This window comes from Oncorhynchus nerka, linkage group LG26 (assembly GCF_034236695.1).
Source record: "Oncorhynchus nerka isolate Pitt River linkage group LG26, Oner_Uvic_2.0, whole genome shotgun sequence".
Taxonomy (NCBI): domain Eukaryota; kingdom Metazoa; phylum Chordata; class Actinopteri; order Salmoniformes; family Salmonidae; genus Oncorhynchus; species Oncorhynchus nerka.
In genome coordinates, this window is record NC_088421.1 from 17826135 (window position 1) to 17844435 (window position 18301).

At 47.7% G+C, this 18301-nt stretch overlaps 1 protein-coding gene across 1 annotated transcript in view; it reads right to left on the minus strand.

The window, feature by feature from the left end:
* Nucleotides 1–18301, minus strand: part of LOC115123096 (nuclear factor 1 X-type-like) — a 143140-nt gene that overhangs the window by 18293 nt on the left and 106546 nt on the right. The window contains 7 exon segments of the mRNA XM_065010186.1: nt 800–874; nt 2091–2142; nt 2145–2220; nt 2792–2827; nt 3202–3322; nt 3480–3554; nt 4958–5020. Coding sequence (XP_064866258.1) covers nt 800–874; nt 2091–2142; nt 2145–2220; nt 2792–2827; nt 3202–3322; nt 3480–3554; nt 4958–5020 — 498 coding nt within the window.

Genomic DNA, 18301 nt, shown 5'->3' on the forward strand with positions numbered 1-18301 from the left:
TATGTGGAATATTTTAGAGACAGACGGTGCCTTGTGCCTTGACGGCACACCTGAGTGCATTTAGTCTTGTTTGTTTGTGTTGTATTCCTCTTCCTGTCCTGCCTGTTGAAGGAGGCTATGACAGGTGGGGGGGGGGGGGCACAGAACAGCACCGCCTCAGTAACTGACTGGGTGAAGCATCTCACAGCAACTCAACAGGAGACAGAGCCTCACTCTGGAATCTCTACCCACTCTCACAGGGCTGTACCACTGATGCATGTGTTGCTGACTAAATTACAAGTACTGCAATTCAAAACTCTTTTGCAATGTAAATGAACTGAAATTTGAATTTTGAATGAGCGAATGCAAAAATAGTGCAAAAAAGAAATTGAAATCAATTAAACATTGAAATCAATTAAACATTGAAATCAATTAAATAAATGCACAATAGGTTACAGTTTTTTGGCAGCCTGAATCAGAAAATACACAACCCTAATCAAGCCCTCTACCTTAGTAAGTGGACACAGTGTTTGAGAGGTAGTAATAGACTTGGTGAAGCTACTGGGTTACCAAAAGGCTTTGGTACTTCCACAAACCACAACAGATATCTGGGAGAGAAACAAGAACAACCCAATAGCAGCAGAGAGGAGAGGGATGGAGAGAGGAACAGAGAGAGGGATGGAGAGAACACTCGCTAGGAAGTATGGAAAAATAGACAAGCAGAGAGACAGAGAGATGCATACAGTACAAGTTGAGGACGGCATGAGTTAATGTACAGTATAGATTATAATACATATATATGAGTGCAATGTTTTCTAACCATGGTAAGGAAACTGCACGCCATCGTTTTCATGCTTTATCTTCCTCTCTTGCACACTGGCCAAATGGTGCTGCACTGGAAGTCCAAACAGGAGAGAAGGGCACAGTTAACCACGGAGGAGGGGGAATTAGCAGGGTGGAACGTTAACCACAATCCACTCAGTTGATGACATGAGAGCTAAGTACAGGATGATTGACATGTAATGAAATAAGAACAGTGGCACAATTAGGAATATTATGTTGTTATAACGTGTTTGTAAATTAACTGCGTCCATATAGAGGCCACATTAAAGCAGACACATTTTACAAATACATTCACTGCTCTCCCTCCACCTTTCCCATTGGCCACCATTAGAATAGGAGGCTTCTGTGAGGGCTGGGGATGGAAAGGGATGCACACCTTACATTAATTCATGAACATGATCTATTATAGAACAGAGGAGTTGGAGGGTAAAACCATAAGGAGACAGGGAGGTTTGGGGGGTGCAGCTTAGAGGATGGAGCGTCTATGGGAGTCTGTGTAGAGTCACAACTTTGAGAGAATTTGTGATTTCAAGAAGGGGGGGGGTTGTAGAGATATTTTCTTGGAAAATATTATGCCAAAAGCTATCCACATTATATCTTTAATACAAAGCTTTTCATAGAGGCTTAAGTCTAGACTGTATCACAACCGGCAGTGATTGGGAGTCCCATAGGGGGACGTCCGGGTTTAGCCGGTGTAGGCCATCATTGTAAATAAGAATTTGTCCTTAACTGACTTGCCTAGTTGAATAGGTTCAATTCAATTAAATAACCATTTTAAAAAGTCAAGTCAAGTCTGTCAGCAGGCTCTGTGATTCACATGTCACATCACACACATCACCCAGTCAAAGAACCTCTAACCACAGAACATGACGTCCACTGGAGGCCTTGTGCCTCTTGCTAGGCCGTCATAGTAAATAACAATTTGTTCTTAATTGACTTGCCTGGTTAAATAAAGGTTAAAAAAATACAATCTAGGAGCCTGAATCTAATAATTTTTTAACTGAGCACAGAGCCGAGCACCAGACACACTGGTATACTACTACATACTACTACTGCAGAGCACACTGAAAGTATTTAGAAAAGGTGTAAACACAGGCCTACAGAGCAGGTGGATATGAGGGGGAGGGTGAGGGAAGGAGAGGAGAGGAGTGAGGGTAGAGGGAGGAAAACAGGTCTGACAGACAGTAGGGGGATACAGTGCCATAAAACACAGCAGGGGGTGTTAGATGGGGTGGGGGTGGGGGGGGGGGGTTATGGGGGTATCTAACCTGCGTCCACATCGTTGGGCCAGCCACTGGACTGGGAGCTGCTGCCGGCCGCAGGGAGCGGCCCGAGTAGAAGACATCGTCCACCGGGCTCTCCATCTCACTGTCGTCAATGGACTTGCGCTTGTTGGAGCTGGAGAGAGAAAGGGACTTAATGGGTGTGGAGGCAGGAATATTATTTACTTGGGAGACAAAGTACAGTCTGCTGAGAGACAGATAAGTGCGGCTAGAAGCTTTATTCACCATCCTTTATCTGAACATGGCCATGTTTGTTACAGTCCCTCAGATTAGACTGTATACCTAGACCGGGGTAGGCAACTCTGGTCCTGCTTTTCATTTAACCCACCTGGAAGACCAGGTGTGTTGAATTTAGACAATCACCAAGCTGATCAATTAGCTCAGTTGGTCAAGTGTGGTGCCTAGTTGGAACAAAATCCTGCAATACCTGTGGCACTCCAGGAACAGGGTTGCCTACCCCTAGCTTAGACTAAAGTATTGTAGAGCGTAAGTGTGTGTACAGTGAGTGAGAGTGTTCCTTGGATTCAAGTCCATACGAGACCTGTAAAAACATAGGTCCTTAAATGCACAATGTTTCATAAGTGGATCCAAATAAAGAATTGTATGTGTTTTTGGCTGTCCGTCTGGCTGAATGTGTCTATATTAAAGTAGTGTCAGGGGAAATATAGTGGAGTGAATATAACTACCTCCGTGGGAGACTTGCATAAAGCTCCATTTCAGTCCTGCAGCGTGAGAGAGAGAGAAATAGTGAGACAGAGAGAGAGATATGAGAGAGAGAGAGATAGGAGAGAGAGAGAGATAGGAGAGAGAGAAATAGGAGAGAGAGAGAGATAGGAGAGAGAGAGTGAGTGAGGAAAGGGGGAAAAAAGAGACAGAAAAAACAGACAGACAGTTTGACAGATAGGTATAAAAAAAACACCAGATGAAGAAAATTTCACAGAGAAGAGAGGGGAGAGAGAGGAAGGAGAAGAAAAGTCCCATCACGCAATCATAGCAGAGTGAGGAAAGCATTCACAAAGGTTAGACAGCATAGACTGAAGTGTACAGAAGCTAGTATTAGTAGGCTACAAAATAATCAGGTAATGTGTGTGTGTACCTGGTGGAGGGGGTGGAGGTGATGGAGCGGCGTCCCAGGGCCACCTGGTTGATATTGTAGTAGCCAGGACTCTCCAGGTCGGCCAGGGAGAAGTTGGGGCCGGACGCTGTGGCCACTGGAGCTGAAGCACACACACAGATACATGTGACTCTTACACAACTCTTCAAACAGAGAGTATAGTAAGAAAATGCATGTGAGAACCTTGAGGTTTGTGTGTACTGGTGAGTGTGTAGTGAGAGTGACAGTGAGAGTGACAGAGAGGAGAGGCAGTGACTCACTCTGTGACACTCGGACCAGCTCGGCCACGTTCCACACCCCTGAAGTCACAAAGCAGTCCTGGAAACTCAAATGCCCTGGGAAAACAGAGATGAGAGCAATGAGGATGATGAGAAGATGCTAGGACACACGCTCACTCGCACGTGCGCACGCACACGCACACACACACACACACACACACAGAGGGAGCATAGAAAAACAGATAAACCACAGTAGAAGGCACTAGCATGTGTTTTCTATAAGATAGGAAATGGCTATGGTTGGACGTATCACACACTTATCAAAAGCCCTATGGACAGGTACTGCTTCAAGTCTAGCATGTCAAAACACTGTCCAGCAGGAGGCCTTAATGTCCTCCACAGATTGTGCCCTGTGTAAGCTGTATACACACCATGCACACAGACACACTGTTTACATGGTGTCCAGTGGGCATCCAGTATGTCAGAGCTTGTTGCAACATGTATGATGTCATTACTGCTATAGATTTTGGATTGTATTTGTGTGTTTAAGTTTTCTAAGAGCCCTAGTGTATGTTGTGTGTACAGGCCGTGGGCAGTGTATAGAGTGACCAAGGCTCTCTATCTAAGGCTATAGTGTAGTGTTTAACTAGCACTACACACCTGATTCGACTAATAAACTCATCATCAAACCTTTAGTTAGTGGAATCAGGTGTGTAGTGCTAGGTCAAAATGTGCCCCGTTGGCTCCCCAGGAGCATGACTAAGAAACAGTGCTGTAGTGTAGAGTCTATAGTGTCCACTCAGTCTATAAGTCCCTGGCCGGGTGTAAAGGATTGTGTATACACACCCATATAATGTGTATTATACCCATACACCAACCCTTATTGGTACCAGCTAGAACCCTTTTGAGTTCCATGTACAGTTGAAGCCTCTGTAGAAAGGGTTCTACCTGGTACCAAAAGGGTTCTACCTGGTAGAAAAAGGTTCTTCAAAGGGTTCTGCTATGGGGACAGCCGAAGAACCCTTTAAGGTTCTAGATAGCACCTTTTTTCTAAGAATGTAGGATGTCCAGGTTCTCCATGGTTAGTGGTGCTCCTACTCCACACCCTCTCCTCAGCCTGCCTCAGCCTGGGTTAACCGCAGCGGGGCCGGCTGTATGAGGTCAGAGCTCCAGTCGGCAGCACGGCCATGTGGTTCCCATCTTCCAATAACGTCAGGGTGATTTATGAGTGGGATGCCACACTCACAGCCAGGCCCAGCAACATCAGCTCACCTTACTATAATAAACCCAGGCAACTCCACTGGGACACACTATACACTCTATACTGGCCTGTGTTAGTGTGTGTGTGTGTGTGTGTGTGTGTGTGTGTGTGTGTGTGTGTGTGTGTGTGTGTGTGTGTGTGTGTGTGTGTGTGTGTGTGTGTGTGTGTGTGTGTGTGTGTGTGTGTGTGTGTGTGTGTGTGTGTGTGTTTAAACATACGCATGTATAAATGATTGTGTATGTTCACACTGTGAACTCACCATTGGGCGGTGGCTTGATGTCTGTGTCTCCTTGCTGGTTTGAGCTGTCTGATTGTCCGGATTCTGTGGAAGAGAGACAGAGAGACAGAGAGAGACAGAGAGAGAGAAAGCGAGAGAGAGAGAGATGGTGGAGAGAGGTGGAGGTTAGGCAGGAGACAGATGCCTGGACGGTACCCAAGGTGAGGGGGCAGTGGGCGGAGGACGGCATAGGAACACTTTGGAAGGTATTTTAAAACCCCTTCTTTCCAGAGGCAGAATTGGGTCTTAGATTAAAGGTTTAACATTAGAGTCATGAAATGGCAAATCAAACACCAGACATTCACAGTAGAGGAATCACTACTAATACTCTCTCCAGAGAGCATCAAGTATCAAAGAGGAATGGTTTAGTGTTCCAGTTTGAGAGATGAAACAACTGTGTGTTTGTGACATTTCTTGCCCCATTGTATCTCTGGCACTCCTTCCTTTTCTCTTTTTTCTCTCTCTCCCTTACTCTCCCCACTCTCTTCTTCAGCATCCCTCTCTCTCAATCCCAGGGAGCCACAGTGAACACACATGCATGCACGCACGCACGCACGCACGCACGCACGCACGCACGCACGCACGCACGCACGCACGCACACACACACACACACACACACACACACACACACACACACACACACACACACACACACACACACACACACACAGGGAGTCCTGTTTGAGTGCAGGCCGTTGGCACAGTGTGGCAGGTGAAGTTCCCATGTAACCCCAGCTTGCAGCCTCTCTCTCCCTCCACGCTGATGACTAGTGTAAGCTGAGGAGTGTAAATGTGATGCCTGGGTCGGCGAGGCGTCATTGGGACTGCGTCTCACTCAGCTCTTTACCTTAACGACTGTGCACAGAGAGGCCTGTGCTAGTTTGGTTTGGCCCCGCTTGGTGCCATTCTTTCTCTGCTGCGTAATGCAACCTTGAAGAGCTTTATGGTTGGATCATATATACCATTCAAGCCAATTACCCCCACAGCACTGTAGGGTTTAATGCAGTGTGGGCCAAGTATCCCCATTACCCCTACTACTAGGCCCCTCCCTCCCTCCGCTCCATCTAAGCCCCTCAGCATCCTCATCTTGGGGAGGCTAGTCCTGCGGAACGTGCCAGCAAACTGCCGCACCATTCACCCCACCGCTAAAGACGAGAAAACCAAAACAAAAGGACAGAATCGCCATATCACTTTGGTCTAAAAGGAGTCTCTTTTTCCCTCTCCCTGAATGGAGTCTCAGTCTCTCGCTTTTTCTCTCTACTCTCTCTGCTTCTCCCTCACTAACGCTGTCGCTCTGTGGAATCCTGGCAGCCATTTTAGCATTTGGCAGCCATCTTAGCTTTGGCGGTACCAATACATTCCTGCTAGTTGATGGCGCACCCACACTCGCTAGCACACACACTCTCACACAGACCCACACAGACCCAGTGGTATGAAAGATAAAAGATCTACAGAGGATATACACTGCAGATGGAGTGAAAATAAAACCACCGGGGTGTTAGTCTCCAGTCATTGTCTGCCGTGCTGCTGGACCTGCTAAAGCTGCTAAATGAAAAGCTAGACTGGACGACTGCAGCAGAGCCGCACTGACAAATCATCAAGGAAAACATAAGGAAAACATCCAGACAGAGACCATTATTACATTCCTGTAAGAGGTAAATAAGGTGAACTCGAGTGCCAACATTTCAACTGTAGGATGGTGTATGAGGGGATCATCTAAGTCTGCTGAGGCCCTTCATTTTGAAAATAATACAACCTAATTTGGGCATACTCCCACTATGTAAAAACATCTTAATATGCAATTGAACTTGAACCTATATGGACCTTCTTTTTTGAAACAGTAAACAAAAGAGTCTGGGTCATCATAACAGCAGTAGGGATACCCCTCCATTCAGGTGGTTAATGAGAGGGTGAGCAGTTACAGCAGTCACACTGACTCTGATAGGACCTGACAGCCCAGATCTGCCTCATTCATTCTCCCCAGACATACCAGCTGTGATCAATACAGCTCTACACCTGCGGGTCCATAGTTAAGAGTTTTTCCTTGTCAGGTCATGTGGTCAGGAAAAACAGTCCTTAAATCAGACCACTGTTAGATCACCAGGTTAATATAACTGAGGCCCCCTGGTGGTCTGGTGGAGTGTTGACAGCTTCAGTTAAATTCTAATAGCTGCTGTCTACTGTAGCCTACAGTATATGAACCTCCAATCCTACTGCATGGCACATTAGCAGTGCTAGTTTCCTGGTGCTGGATCTGAGTGTGTTGGAGGGCCCAGGGTGCTGGAGAGGATCAACGGGAGGATGATGAAGGGATGAACAGGGGATGAACAGGGGAGAGCTCATCAAACAGAGAGGAGATGCTCTGAGACAATGGAGAGGCTGCCCATTATTAGTGCTGCTGCTCTACAAGCCAACAGGGCTGGGAGGAGAATCACTTCCACCACGCCGCTTATCACCACGCCACCATTCCCAGGGTTACACACACACACCAGCCCTACACTGCTCACCCTTATCTCCAGCACACAGTCGCCCCAAGGGCCCCTGTACACATCCTGGAGAGATAATGCATCACACACACTCTATTAAACAGACATACAGTACATACACATTAACAGACTCACTCCAATCACATTCATACACACTACATACATTTGTCACTAAGTCTCCTCATCATACAGTACATATACACTAAGTGTACAACACATTAGAAAGACCTGGGTGAAAGGTGAAGGTGAAAGCTATGATCCCTTATTGATGTCACTTGTTAACCCCACTTTAATCAGTGTAGATGAAGGGGAGGAAACAGGTTAAAGAAGGATTTTTAAGCCTTGAGACATGGATTGTGTATGTGTGCCATTCAGAGGGTGAATGGGTAAGACAAACTATTTAAGTGCCTTTGAACGGTGTATGGTAGTAGGTGCCAGGTGCAACGGTTTGTGTCAGTACGACCCTGCCTCACACAGGAAGCGGCGCAGGTCCTAATCCAGGCACTTGTCATCTCCCGTCTGGATTACTGCAACTCGCTGTTGGCTGGGCTCCCTGCCTGTGCCATTAAACCCCTACAACTCATCCAGAACGCCGCAGCCCGTCTGGTGTTCAACCTTCCCAAGTTCTCTCACGTCACCCCGCTCCTCCGCTCCCTCCACTGGCTTCCAGTTGAAGCTCGCATCCGCTACAAGACCATGGTGCTTGCCTACGGAGCTGTGAGGGGAACGGCACCTCAGTACCTCCAGGCTCTGATCAGGCCCTACACCCAAACAAGAGCACTGCGTTCATCCACCTCTGGCCTGCTCGCCTCCCTACCACTGAGGAAGTACAGTTCCCGCTCAGCCCAGTCAAAACTGTTCGCTGCTCTGGCCCCCCAATGGTGGAACAAACTCCCTCACGACGCCAGGACAGCGGAGTCAATCACCACCTTCCGGAGACACCTGAAACCCCACCTCTTTAAGGAATACCTAGGATAGGATAAAGTAATCCTTCTCACCCCCCTTAAAAGATTTAGATGCACTATTGTAAAGTGGCTGTTCCACTGGATGTCATAAGGTGAACGCACCAATTTGTAAGTCGCTCTGGATAAGAGCGTCTGCTAAATGACTTAAATGTAAATGTAAAATGTGTCAAGTACTGCAATGCTGCTGTTTTTTTTTACACGCAACAGTTTCCTGTATTTATCAAGAATGGTCCACCACCCAAAGGATGTCTAGCCAACTTGACACAACTGTGGGAAGCATTGGAGTCAACATGGGCCAGCATCCCTGTGGAACCATTTTGACACCTTGTAGAGTCCATGCCCTGAAGAATTGAGGCTGTTCTGAGGGCAAAAGGGGGTGCAACTAAATATTAGGAAGGTGTTCCTAATGTTTTGTACACTCAGTGTACTGACATTCTGGCTACAACACTCTAAATACATTTAAAACACTATACCACATAGACTGAGAAAATTATTATCACTGAACGTAGGCCTACACACAGAAGTAGAATGAATAGAATGGGCGTCCCCATTCAAGACAATGATGACATAATGGGTGGACGAACGGTCATTGCAAGTGTACCCATAGGAGCAAAGCAGGAAATAAAAGCAGGAAGTGTGCCCATCAATCTGTGCTGTGATTTGTTGAATCAGCTCAACTGACATTACAAAAAATACATTACATTGCATGAGCCACATCAATTAACATAATTTAAAGCCATTGCGAGCGTACCCCTGAGTTCATCAGTCACATTGCCAGGGTTAGAGGGTTCCAAGGCCCTTCTATTCATTCTGATTTCTATGGGCCTACATGCTCTCAGCAGGACTCAGCATACACTAGGTGTCATTATTCTACTAATCAAACACACCTGTGATTTGGATGCATCATAAAGACACACAACAACATATGATAAACACACTCTCACTGTGCCAGGTCTAATAGACTCATTTGCCATGCGCATATTCATAAATGAATGCGCTCGTACATACAAATAGGCACTTTTTGCCTACTTACCAGCCGGCTTAGAGCATTTGTTTATGCATTACAGGCACACATGAGCAAACAGCATGTTTTAATGTAATGTGCATTAACTGGAAGGGGATTTCACATGGCACAGTGAAAGATCAACATTGAGTCAAATGGCAGAGATAAAGCCAATGGTTCCACAGTCAAACTTGACGACAGGAGTGTGGATGGCCTCTCAGCAGGCTACTGTGCTCTGAGCCAGGGCTCAGCTCCGTCTCTTCTCTTCTGTCTCTCTTCACCTCTCTCCCTTTCTCTCTCTCCTTCTAAAGTACAATAACAGTCCTGGATTCCATCTCTTTTTCTCTGTATTTATTTATTTTCTCTTCTCTCTGCTTTGTTTCTGACTGCTGTTACTGTCTCTGACTCAGATATTTCTGCTCTCTCTATGACCTCTCTCTCTCCCTCTCACTCTCTCCCTGCCCATCTCTCCCCCTCTCACGTTCTCGCTCTCTGGGAGAACAGTCCTGGATTAGACTCGGTTGACCCGGGTGCCCTCTGCTTCTGTCTGCCACACAGTGGCCCGGTTCAAATGAAAAAATGAACACACACACACACACACACACACACATGAATATTATAGCCAGATGGGGGACAGGAAGTAGGTACACATACACAACAGCTGGCCAGATGCTGTGTGTGTGTGTGTGTGTGTGTGTGTGTGTGTGTGTGTGTGTGTGTGTGTGTGTGTGTGTGTGTGTGTGTGTGTGTGTGTGTGTGTGTGTGTGTGTGTGTGTGTGTGTGTGTGTGCGTGTGTGGTGACGTCTGGGAATAGCTGATGAATGGTTGGTGTGACATGGCACTGCACAGAGGAGGCATGCAACGTATAAATATCAACAGTAACGTGCTACTGTCATATGCTGTTGTGAAGTGTAAAGCTAACATGCTAACTACAAGTAAGTACTACAACTAAGGCTGATAATGCTCTCTGTAATTGAGTGCAACAGTGAGCAACAAAGCTGCAGGCTACAGAACAGACGGCCATGAGTAAATCAGGATAGTGCGTCTGAATCTAAACAATCAGCATGCTGGCAAACAGCAGTCTCTCTCTTTCAACAACTCCTCATCTGAGGCCAGCTCGTGTGTGTGTTCTCCCAGTGGCCGAGGGCCATGACTCTCCCACCCCGGGTGCTGTGTCATTTAAGGATAGAGCGCCATGGTTCCGTTCACAGTGAAATGATAGGGCCCTCTTCCTACGCCTGCGAGAGGCCTTTAGACAAACACTCCACAGTCTCTCTCTCTCTCTCTCTCTCTCTCTCTCCCTCTCTCTCTCTCTCTCTCTCCCTCTCTCTCTCTCTCCCTCTCTCTCTCTCTCCCTCTCTCTCTCTCTCTCTCTCTCTCTCTCTCTCTCTCTCTCTCTCTCTCTCTATGAGCACCATCACACTGGGGTTTTTTCGTGTCCAGGCCCTAACCCTGTCATTGACGGTAAACTGTGTGGGCCGGCGTGGCTCCGGCCGCATGTGGGAACCCAGATGTGGTGGACCCATATATCTCAGGCCGGACACGAGAGGAGCAGCCCGGCTGGAATTCCTCACACACACACATGCATGCATACACATACTGACGAACACACACACGCATTCACGCATGCACCCACACACACACACACACAGCTAATGTATGTCTTACTATACTAAGGACTTTTCTGGGGACCAACAATTGATTCCCATTCAAAATCCTATTTTCCCTAACCCCTAACCCTAAATATAACCTTAACCCTAACTCCTAACCATAAAACTAACCACTAACCCTAACAATAACCCTAAATCTAAATACTAACCCTAAACCTAACCCCTAAGCCTAAATTAGCTTTTTTTACTGGTGAGGACTGGCAAAATGTCCTCAATTCTCTGAATTTTTGTTGGTTTATTATTCTTGTGAGGACTTCTGGTACAAAAAAAGTATAGTAAAACATGTACACACACACCACACACACACTCCCTAAATCCGAACATCAAATACAGATAGAATAGGTCAATACCACAGTGTGTGTCTGGGTCGTTTGGTTTAGCTATGACTCCCAGAGACCTAAACATCTTTGCTAGCATGGTGTGAGCACACTTCCTTAATCGCCATGTAAACACATACCAGTAGGATTATGTGTTTGAGCAGCACGTATGTTTACAGTATATGATCTATATGTTTTTTTAGTGTAAAAGATATATATGGAGTAAAGGTATTTGACCAAATATGTACACATGCATGCTTGTATATCATGTCGATATCCCAAAAATGTTGATATCCAGAAGCAGTCCTTTTCACTTCATGATAGTGGGCGTGCACATGTGGTTTCAAGTGCATGAACGTACATAGGCTACACGTGTGTTTGTGTGTGTGTGTACATAGTCTCCCCTCCCCGCACAGAAGAATGGCAAAGCCCCCGCAGCCTCCCCATCCCCCAGTCCTCCACCCCCACCCCTGGATAAAGAGCCCCCACAGCCTCCCCAATTGGGTTTCTCTTAAGAGGTTTATCGGTATGTTGCTAAACATTCTGACCTTTTTTTTAATCCTTAATGCGCTTAAAATGTTCCAACCCCTCCTAATCCCCCAGGCTATCCCACACAGATGTTCACTCAGCTCTTTTATTGGACGTTATTTAAAAAAAATCCCCACTTATTTATTCATTTCCTATCTTATAAAACCATACATCATCATCTGACCCCCCCCCTCCTCCCCCCCTTTCTCACCTCATATTTCGGCAGGCATTGTCATTGGACACCCGTGGTGGGTCCTTTGAGTTTAAGCCCCATGGGGCAAAGAGGGCATCAGGTTCAGAGGAGACATTAGCCAGTGTAGATAGATTCCGATATATTACAGGATTTCAGTATTAGATCAGTATTAGGGCAAATGAAACACAGCTGAGAATAGTATGTACTGCAAATGGGAGAAGGTGAATATTGGGAGTGTAACTCTGTGTGCCAGCACAGCATGTTGCCGTGTGATTAATTGCGAGGATGTACAATGTATCCGTTTTGGTGTAGGTAAGAATATAAATATATCTACTGTACATTAATATTTATATGAGATTGTATCTTAATGTGTATAAAATATGCACCATACTTCCTCCAGAGCATGTGTGTATAGTAGGAGATAAGCATGTAAATTGTGTGAGTGTGCGTGAGTGAGTGTAGCAGTGAGTACATGTGAGTTTGCGTGCCTGTGTGTGTGCCTGTGTGTGTGTGTGCGTGTGTGTGTGTGTGTGTATGGGTGTGTGCTCTGCATGGCGGCCCCAGCCCTGTGCCAATGAGGAGCAGGTGTGGGGAGGCTGCCCTGTGTAGCCCGGTGCCCATCTGCGTGCCCGTCTGTGTGCCGCCTGCACCCACACCGTGCCAACACCACACAGAGCAGGGGGAGCCAGGGGGTGAGAGGGGGTGAGTGGGGCCTAAGGGGACTCAACCATGGGAGAGTGCAGAGGGGGTGGTGAGGGTAGAGGAAAGGGGCTGGCGTCCTGCCCATGTATAACCCTCTCCCTATTCTCTCTCTGACGCTTTCATCTTTTATCTGTCCCTCTGCTGATCAACCAGGTTGTAAAGAGCCAGACACACAGTGTGACAGTAATTCACAGAGCAGCATAGACCATTTAACTTGATTGATTAATGTATTGGTTTTAATTTGATATGACAGATAAATAGACCTCTGTGTTGATTCAAATGACCCTGACTTTCTGAGATCCCCTTGTTTCCTTTTGAAATTTCACATAATGTTACTATAAGGCTGCAAAAATATGATTTAACAAGTGTAATGACTGTGTTTGGCCACCAGATGTCACTTACTGGCATTGGGCAGTGTGCACAGAACACATGCTAAAGAAATCTGCTAAGAGAGGTAAATATGTGACTGCATTCTGTGAAACAGGAGCAATAGGGGGAGGGGACACACACAGACCTATAGACAGTGTACAGAATCTACATGGACATACTGTATGAGTGTGTGACCCAGTGGAACGTATTGAGAAGGGAAGCAGCAGGCCTATATAATAGACATGAGAAAGTGTGGTTTACAGGGAAGTGGTGTGTGTGGGCACAGCCTGTGTGTGGGTCTGCTAGTGGGAGTGAGGGTCATGTGATGTCCCTCTGTGCCAGGGAGAGAGTGAGAGTGAGAGTGAGACAGAGAGAGGAGAGAGAGAGAGAGAGAGAGAGAGAGAGAGAGGAGAAGGGGGGCTAGGGGGGTCGTGAGAGCTGTGGGAACACCAGGCCTTGCCAAGAAAGAGGAGAGCAGAGAGAATAAAAGGAATGAGAAAGAAAGAGAGACTTGTTGGCAGAGAGTGGGGGGAGGGGAGGAGAGAGGAGGAGAGAGGAGAGGAGGAGAGAGGAGAGGAGGAGAGGAGAGTGGGTTTAGTGTTCAGTGGGCACCCATGAAGAGAAGCTCCTAGGGAGTACAGCCATGATCAAAACTCTCTCTGCAGGGGAGAGGAGAGGAGGAAAACACACACACACAGCAACCAGGAGACAGGGCCAGGCCCGGTGTTAGGGTCATAATCTGCCAAATCTGACTCTGTGTCTGGGGCCACATGCATGAAGCGGTGTGCTCTGATCTGGGCCTATCAATCAAGGAGAGAACACAGAGACTGACCTGCCACTCAGGCTGTGTGTGTGTGTGTGTGTGTGTGTGTGTGTGTGTGTGTGTGTGTGTGTGTGTGTGTGTGTGTGTGTGTGTGTGTGTGTGTGTGTGTGTGTGTGTGTGTGTGTGTGTGTGTGTGTGTGTGTGTGGATTGGCGGGGGGGGAGGGATCACACAGAGAGCATTTAGAGTGTGAACTTGTGAACTTTTGGCCAGCAGTTCCAACGCCATCTTGTGCCAGTCTACCCTCGGGCACAGGGCAAAGTCTTACCAGTAGGAACAACAACAAGCATGAGGAAAGTACTAGAATAGAATATTCCATTCTCTTCCAGCAGGGGCATATGTCTGTTAGCCTTTGTGAAAATGTTTGGATAACACAATGTGGGCCTCACAGTGTAGCTCTGCCAGGGGGACAGTATGTGAGGTGTTGGGCTACTCAGTGCAGCTCTGCCAGAGAGACCACAATACCATAACAGCAGTCATCTGCCAGGTTGTCTACCACGCCATGTAGGTTATAACATGAGATTATAACCCTCTATTCACGTTCTAAGAGCCTGTTATATCACACTATTTACACCAGTGGGCGTTAGTTTAATCCAGTGAGACATCAGGCCAAAAATATTTAACGATTTATTTCGGGTTTGTGCACTATGCAAATAAATGCTCCCAAATCTATCTGGGCTTGGAGGACGTGTTTAACGAGGGCAGTAAAACTCCACACAAACACATAAATGACGCCTGTAAAAATAATGTGTGCTCTGCATAAATGCTCTTTCTGACTAATGAATTAGAAGAGTGATGAATGGACATGTAAAAATCCACATCCTGTCTAGATGATGCCAAAGGCGTGTGTCTGTATGTATGTGTATGAATCTGTCTGTGTACGCTTATCTACATATTGAGTGCCAAAGTGTGTTTGTGTGAATGTGTGTGGCTCCACTCATCTCCTCTCTCTTGCCCTGCAGAGTGTATGACTGTGTGTGTTTATGTCAATTTGTATGAGTGTGTTGAATTAGGGAGCTTGGTGCAGCTTTCATGAGTCGATGCCAGCTCATTGTAGGAGAGAGGCCAGTGACAGCCCCTTATCTCACTCACTCACTCACTCACTCACTCACTCACTCACTCACTCACTCACTCACTCACTCACTCACTCACTCACTCACTCACTCACTCACTCACTCACTCACTCACACACACACACACACACACACACACACACACACACACACACACACACACACACACACACACAGCAGTAACAAACAGCGGCCAAACACTGAAGGCTGATCCAGGGAACTCAAGTCCCCGTCATAAAGGGCTTTTCCCAGCAAACACTACGGAGAGAGCGAAATCAACCTTCCTGTGAAAAAATTGAGCGCCAACCGAGAAACAGATGAGCCCATGAGAAACAACAATCAGACAAATGAGGGCACCGATAGAGAATCAACCTCTGACCACCAGCTGTCTGCGAGTCATAGGCCCAGCCGCCATTTGTCTGTCTGTCCTTAACTAACCCGACCTCAGGGTCATTGACTTTGAGTCAGCGGGAGGGTGTGTGTTGCGCACACTCCTGCTATCTGTGTTAATGCTGGCTTTATCTCATGCACAGCAGATAAGGTGAATAAACCATCTGTCTGGACATCCTTCAGGGTTAAATGCCATGTGGGCCAGCCAGGACATCTAGCCTAGTGCTGCACACACAGACAGGTGCCCAGGCCTACTGCCCTCACATGAAGCTGTTGCCCAGGATCAGGGCCAATGGTGCTGGGACAGGGGTTACAGTCAAGTCCCAGGTTTCAGCCAGAGAGCACAGGCCCAAAGCTGAGTAGGATTTCGATAAGCTATGTTGCTGACATAACAACAATGGTGACTGAGTGGGGCCTGTGTGTGGGTATACTGTATGCATAGCTGAATGAGTAAGTGATGTGACCTCATGAAGTACTGCTGCAAGGCTTAGTTCATATCATTCAGCTTATGGAAGCACTCAACTGCTCTCATTGTAAAGCCAATAATTGGAGATTTATTCCATCTATCAATCCATCTATTAACTTATTAACCAAGATAAGACTGTAATACCATCCTGCTTCCCTCGGTCTCAGAAAATCACCTCAATAATAAGAGATTATCAATGACAATCCACTAACACTATAATACGTATAACAAATCATTATCAATCATCACCATCATCATCTCTTGAACCACTTCATCTTCAAATCAGACATGTTCTACCATGTTTCAACTGTAGAGAGAAAGAGGGAGATGGAGACAAAGAGAAGGGAAGAAAAGCTGTGAACGAAAGATTAGAGAGCCTCTCTCGTATAAGAGTTGGAGTTCACACTCAGGGCGGGGCGGGGCGGGGCAGGGTCGGGGTGGGGCAGGGCAGGACGGGGCAGGGCAGGGCGGGGCGGGGCAGGGTGGGTGGGGCGGTGGCGGGGCAGGGCGGGGTGGGGCAGGGCAGGACGGGGCAGGGCAGGGCGGGGCAGGGTGGGGTGGGGCGGGGCATGACGGGGCAGGGCAGGGCGGGGCGGGGCAGGGTGGGGTGGGGCGGTGGCGGGCAAGGCAGGGCGGGGCGGGGCAGGGTGGGGTGGGGTGGGGCGGTGGCGGGGCAGGGCAGGGCAGGGCAGGGCGGGGCGGGGCGGGGCAGGGCAGAGCTAGGCTAACCCTTAATGTCAAATGGAGAAGCATGAAGGAACTGCTAGTGAGGACCTGAGGAGCCAGCATCTGTCTGGCAACAGCTCAGAAAAGTCTAGTGTTTCACACTACGCCTCTGGGATCTCTGCTGCAGCCAGGGGTTTATGAAAAACAGCTTTATATGAGGAGAGAGGGAGAGATGGGGGAAGGTTGAGAAAGCAGGAGGGAAGGAAAGAGAAAGAGAGGGAAGGCGGGAGGGAGGGAGGGAGCAGACAAAATGACGGTAGATGACAATAAGGGAGAGAGAGGAAGGGAGAGGCAGTTAAAGGAACCAAGAGAATCCAGAGGAGATTAAAAAAACTCCATTCTGCCTGGTCTCTTGCTATACTTCCTGTGGCCCCGGATGAGCCTGGTGGACCCTGGGGGGCTCCTGGAGCTGTCTGTGTATTCAGGTCAGGAGCAAGTGCAATGGAGCGCTACACACAACCTGTGCCAGGTCCACACTGTGCACAATCACCAGGGACCCATAGCGTGTGCGTGTTTGTTTGTTTGGAGGCCTCAAAATAACATGTGACAGCCAGGCCTGCCTTCAGTCACCCGAGGTCTCAACATGCCTTCCCATGAGCCCGTGTTTGGTCTCAATCTTGGCTGTCAGAGTGTCCACACTGTCTACTGTCAGTGGAGCTGAGACACAGCACAGCACTAGTCTGCACAGGACGGCACCACACTGCATAACAGGGCACAGCAAAGGAAAGTTTTCCACACAATAGTCGCCAAAATCATGTCTTTTGTATTTCACTAGTGAGGGATTGTTAGGAGAAGTAAAGGGGACAGAGAGGGGCATAAAGAGTTCACCTGCCACTCTGTTACATTGGGATCACACAGAGAGCCTCCTCAGTCAGAGCTGCATGGCTTGTCATATTTTTCACCACTCAGGGACCTTCCCTGTAGAGAGCCCAGCCATAGGGTGCCAGCCTGGTGTTTCTGTGGGCCGTTTCAGGGCAGCGTTCTCTCATGCTGTGGAATGCACACAGTAAACACATGTGGCGGGCGCTGCAGCGCCTGGTGGGAGCTGGATCGGAGCTGGATGGGAGCTGGATGGGGTCTGGGCCTCCGTGCGGTCGGCTATGTTATCATACGAGGAGAGAGAGTGTGTGTCGTAATGGCCACAACACAGAGGGACCCCTATCAATTCAAGACACTCATGCAGGAAAGCTCAACAAACACTGGCAGGGGAAAGTTTGCTCAGGGCCGCGTGGACAAAACAAACGGCTCAGGACACCGTGGCTCTCAGACGAGGGGGAGAGAAGGAGGCAAGGTAAAATGGCGTCCGCTCTGCATGGTGAAAGGGGATCTGCTTTTTTGACTTTAATGAAAAGCAGAGGCACTCCTCTCTGGAAAAAAGCATGACGAAAAGCAAAGTTTACATGAGCTAATGGCATAGAGAGGGAGAGCCAGAGGGAAGGGAGTAAGAGACAAACAAACAGAAAACTACTGACTAACAGCTGCATAGAGCGCTTCAATATGACAGAGAGAAAGAGAGAGAAAGGAGAGAGGAGATAGAACGAGTGAGAGAGAGAGAGGGAGAGAGAGAGAGAGAGAGAGAGAGAGAATGAGAGAGAGAAAGAGAGCGCACAACTAC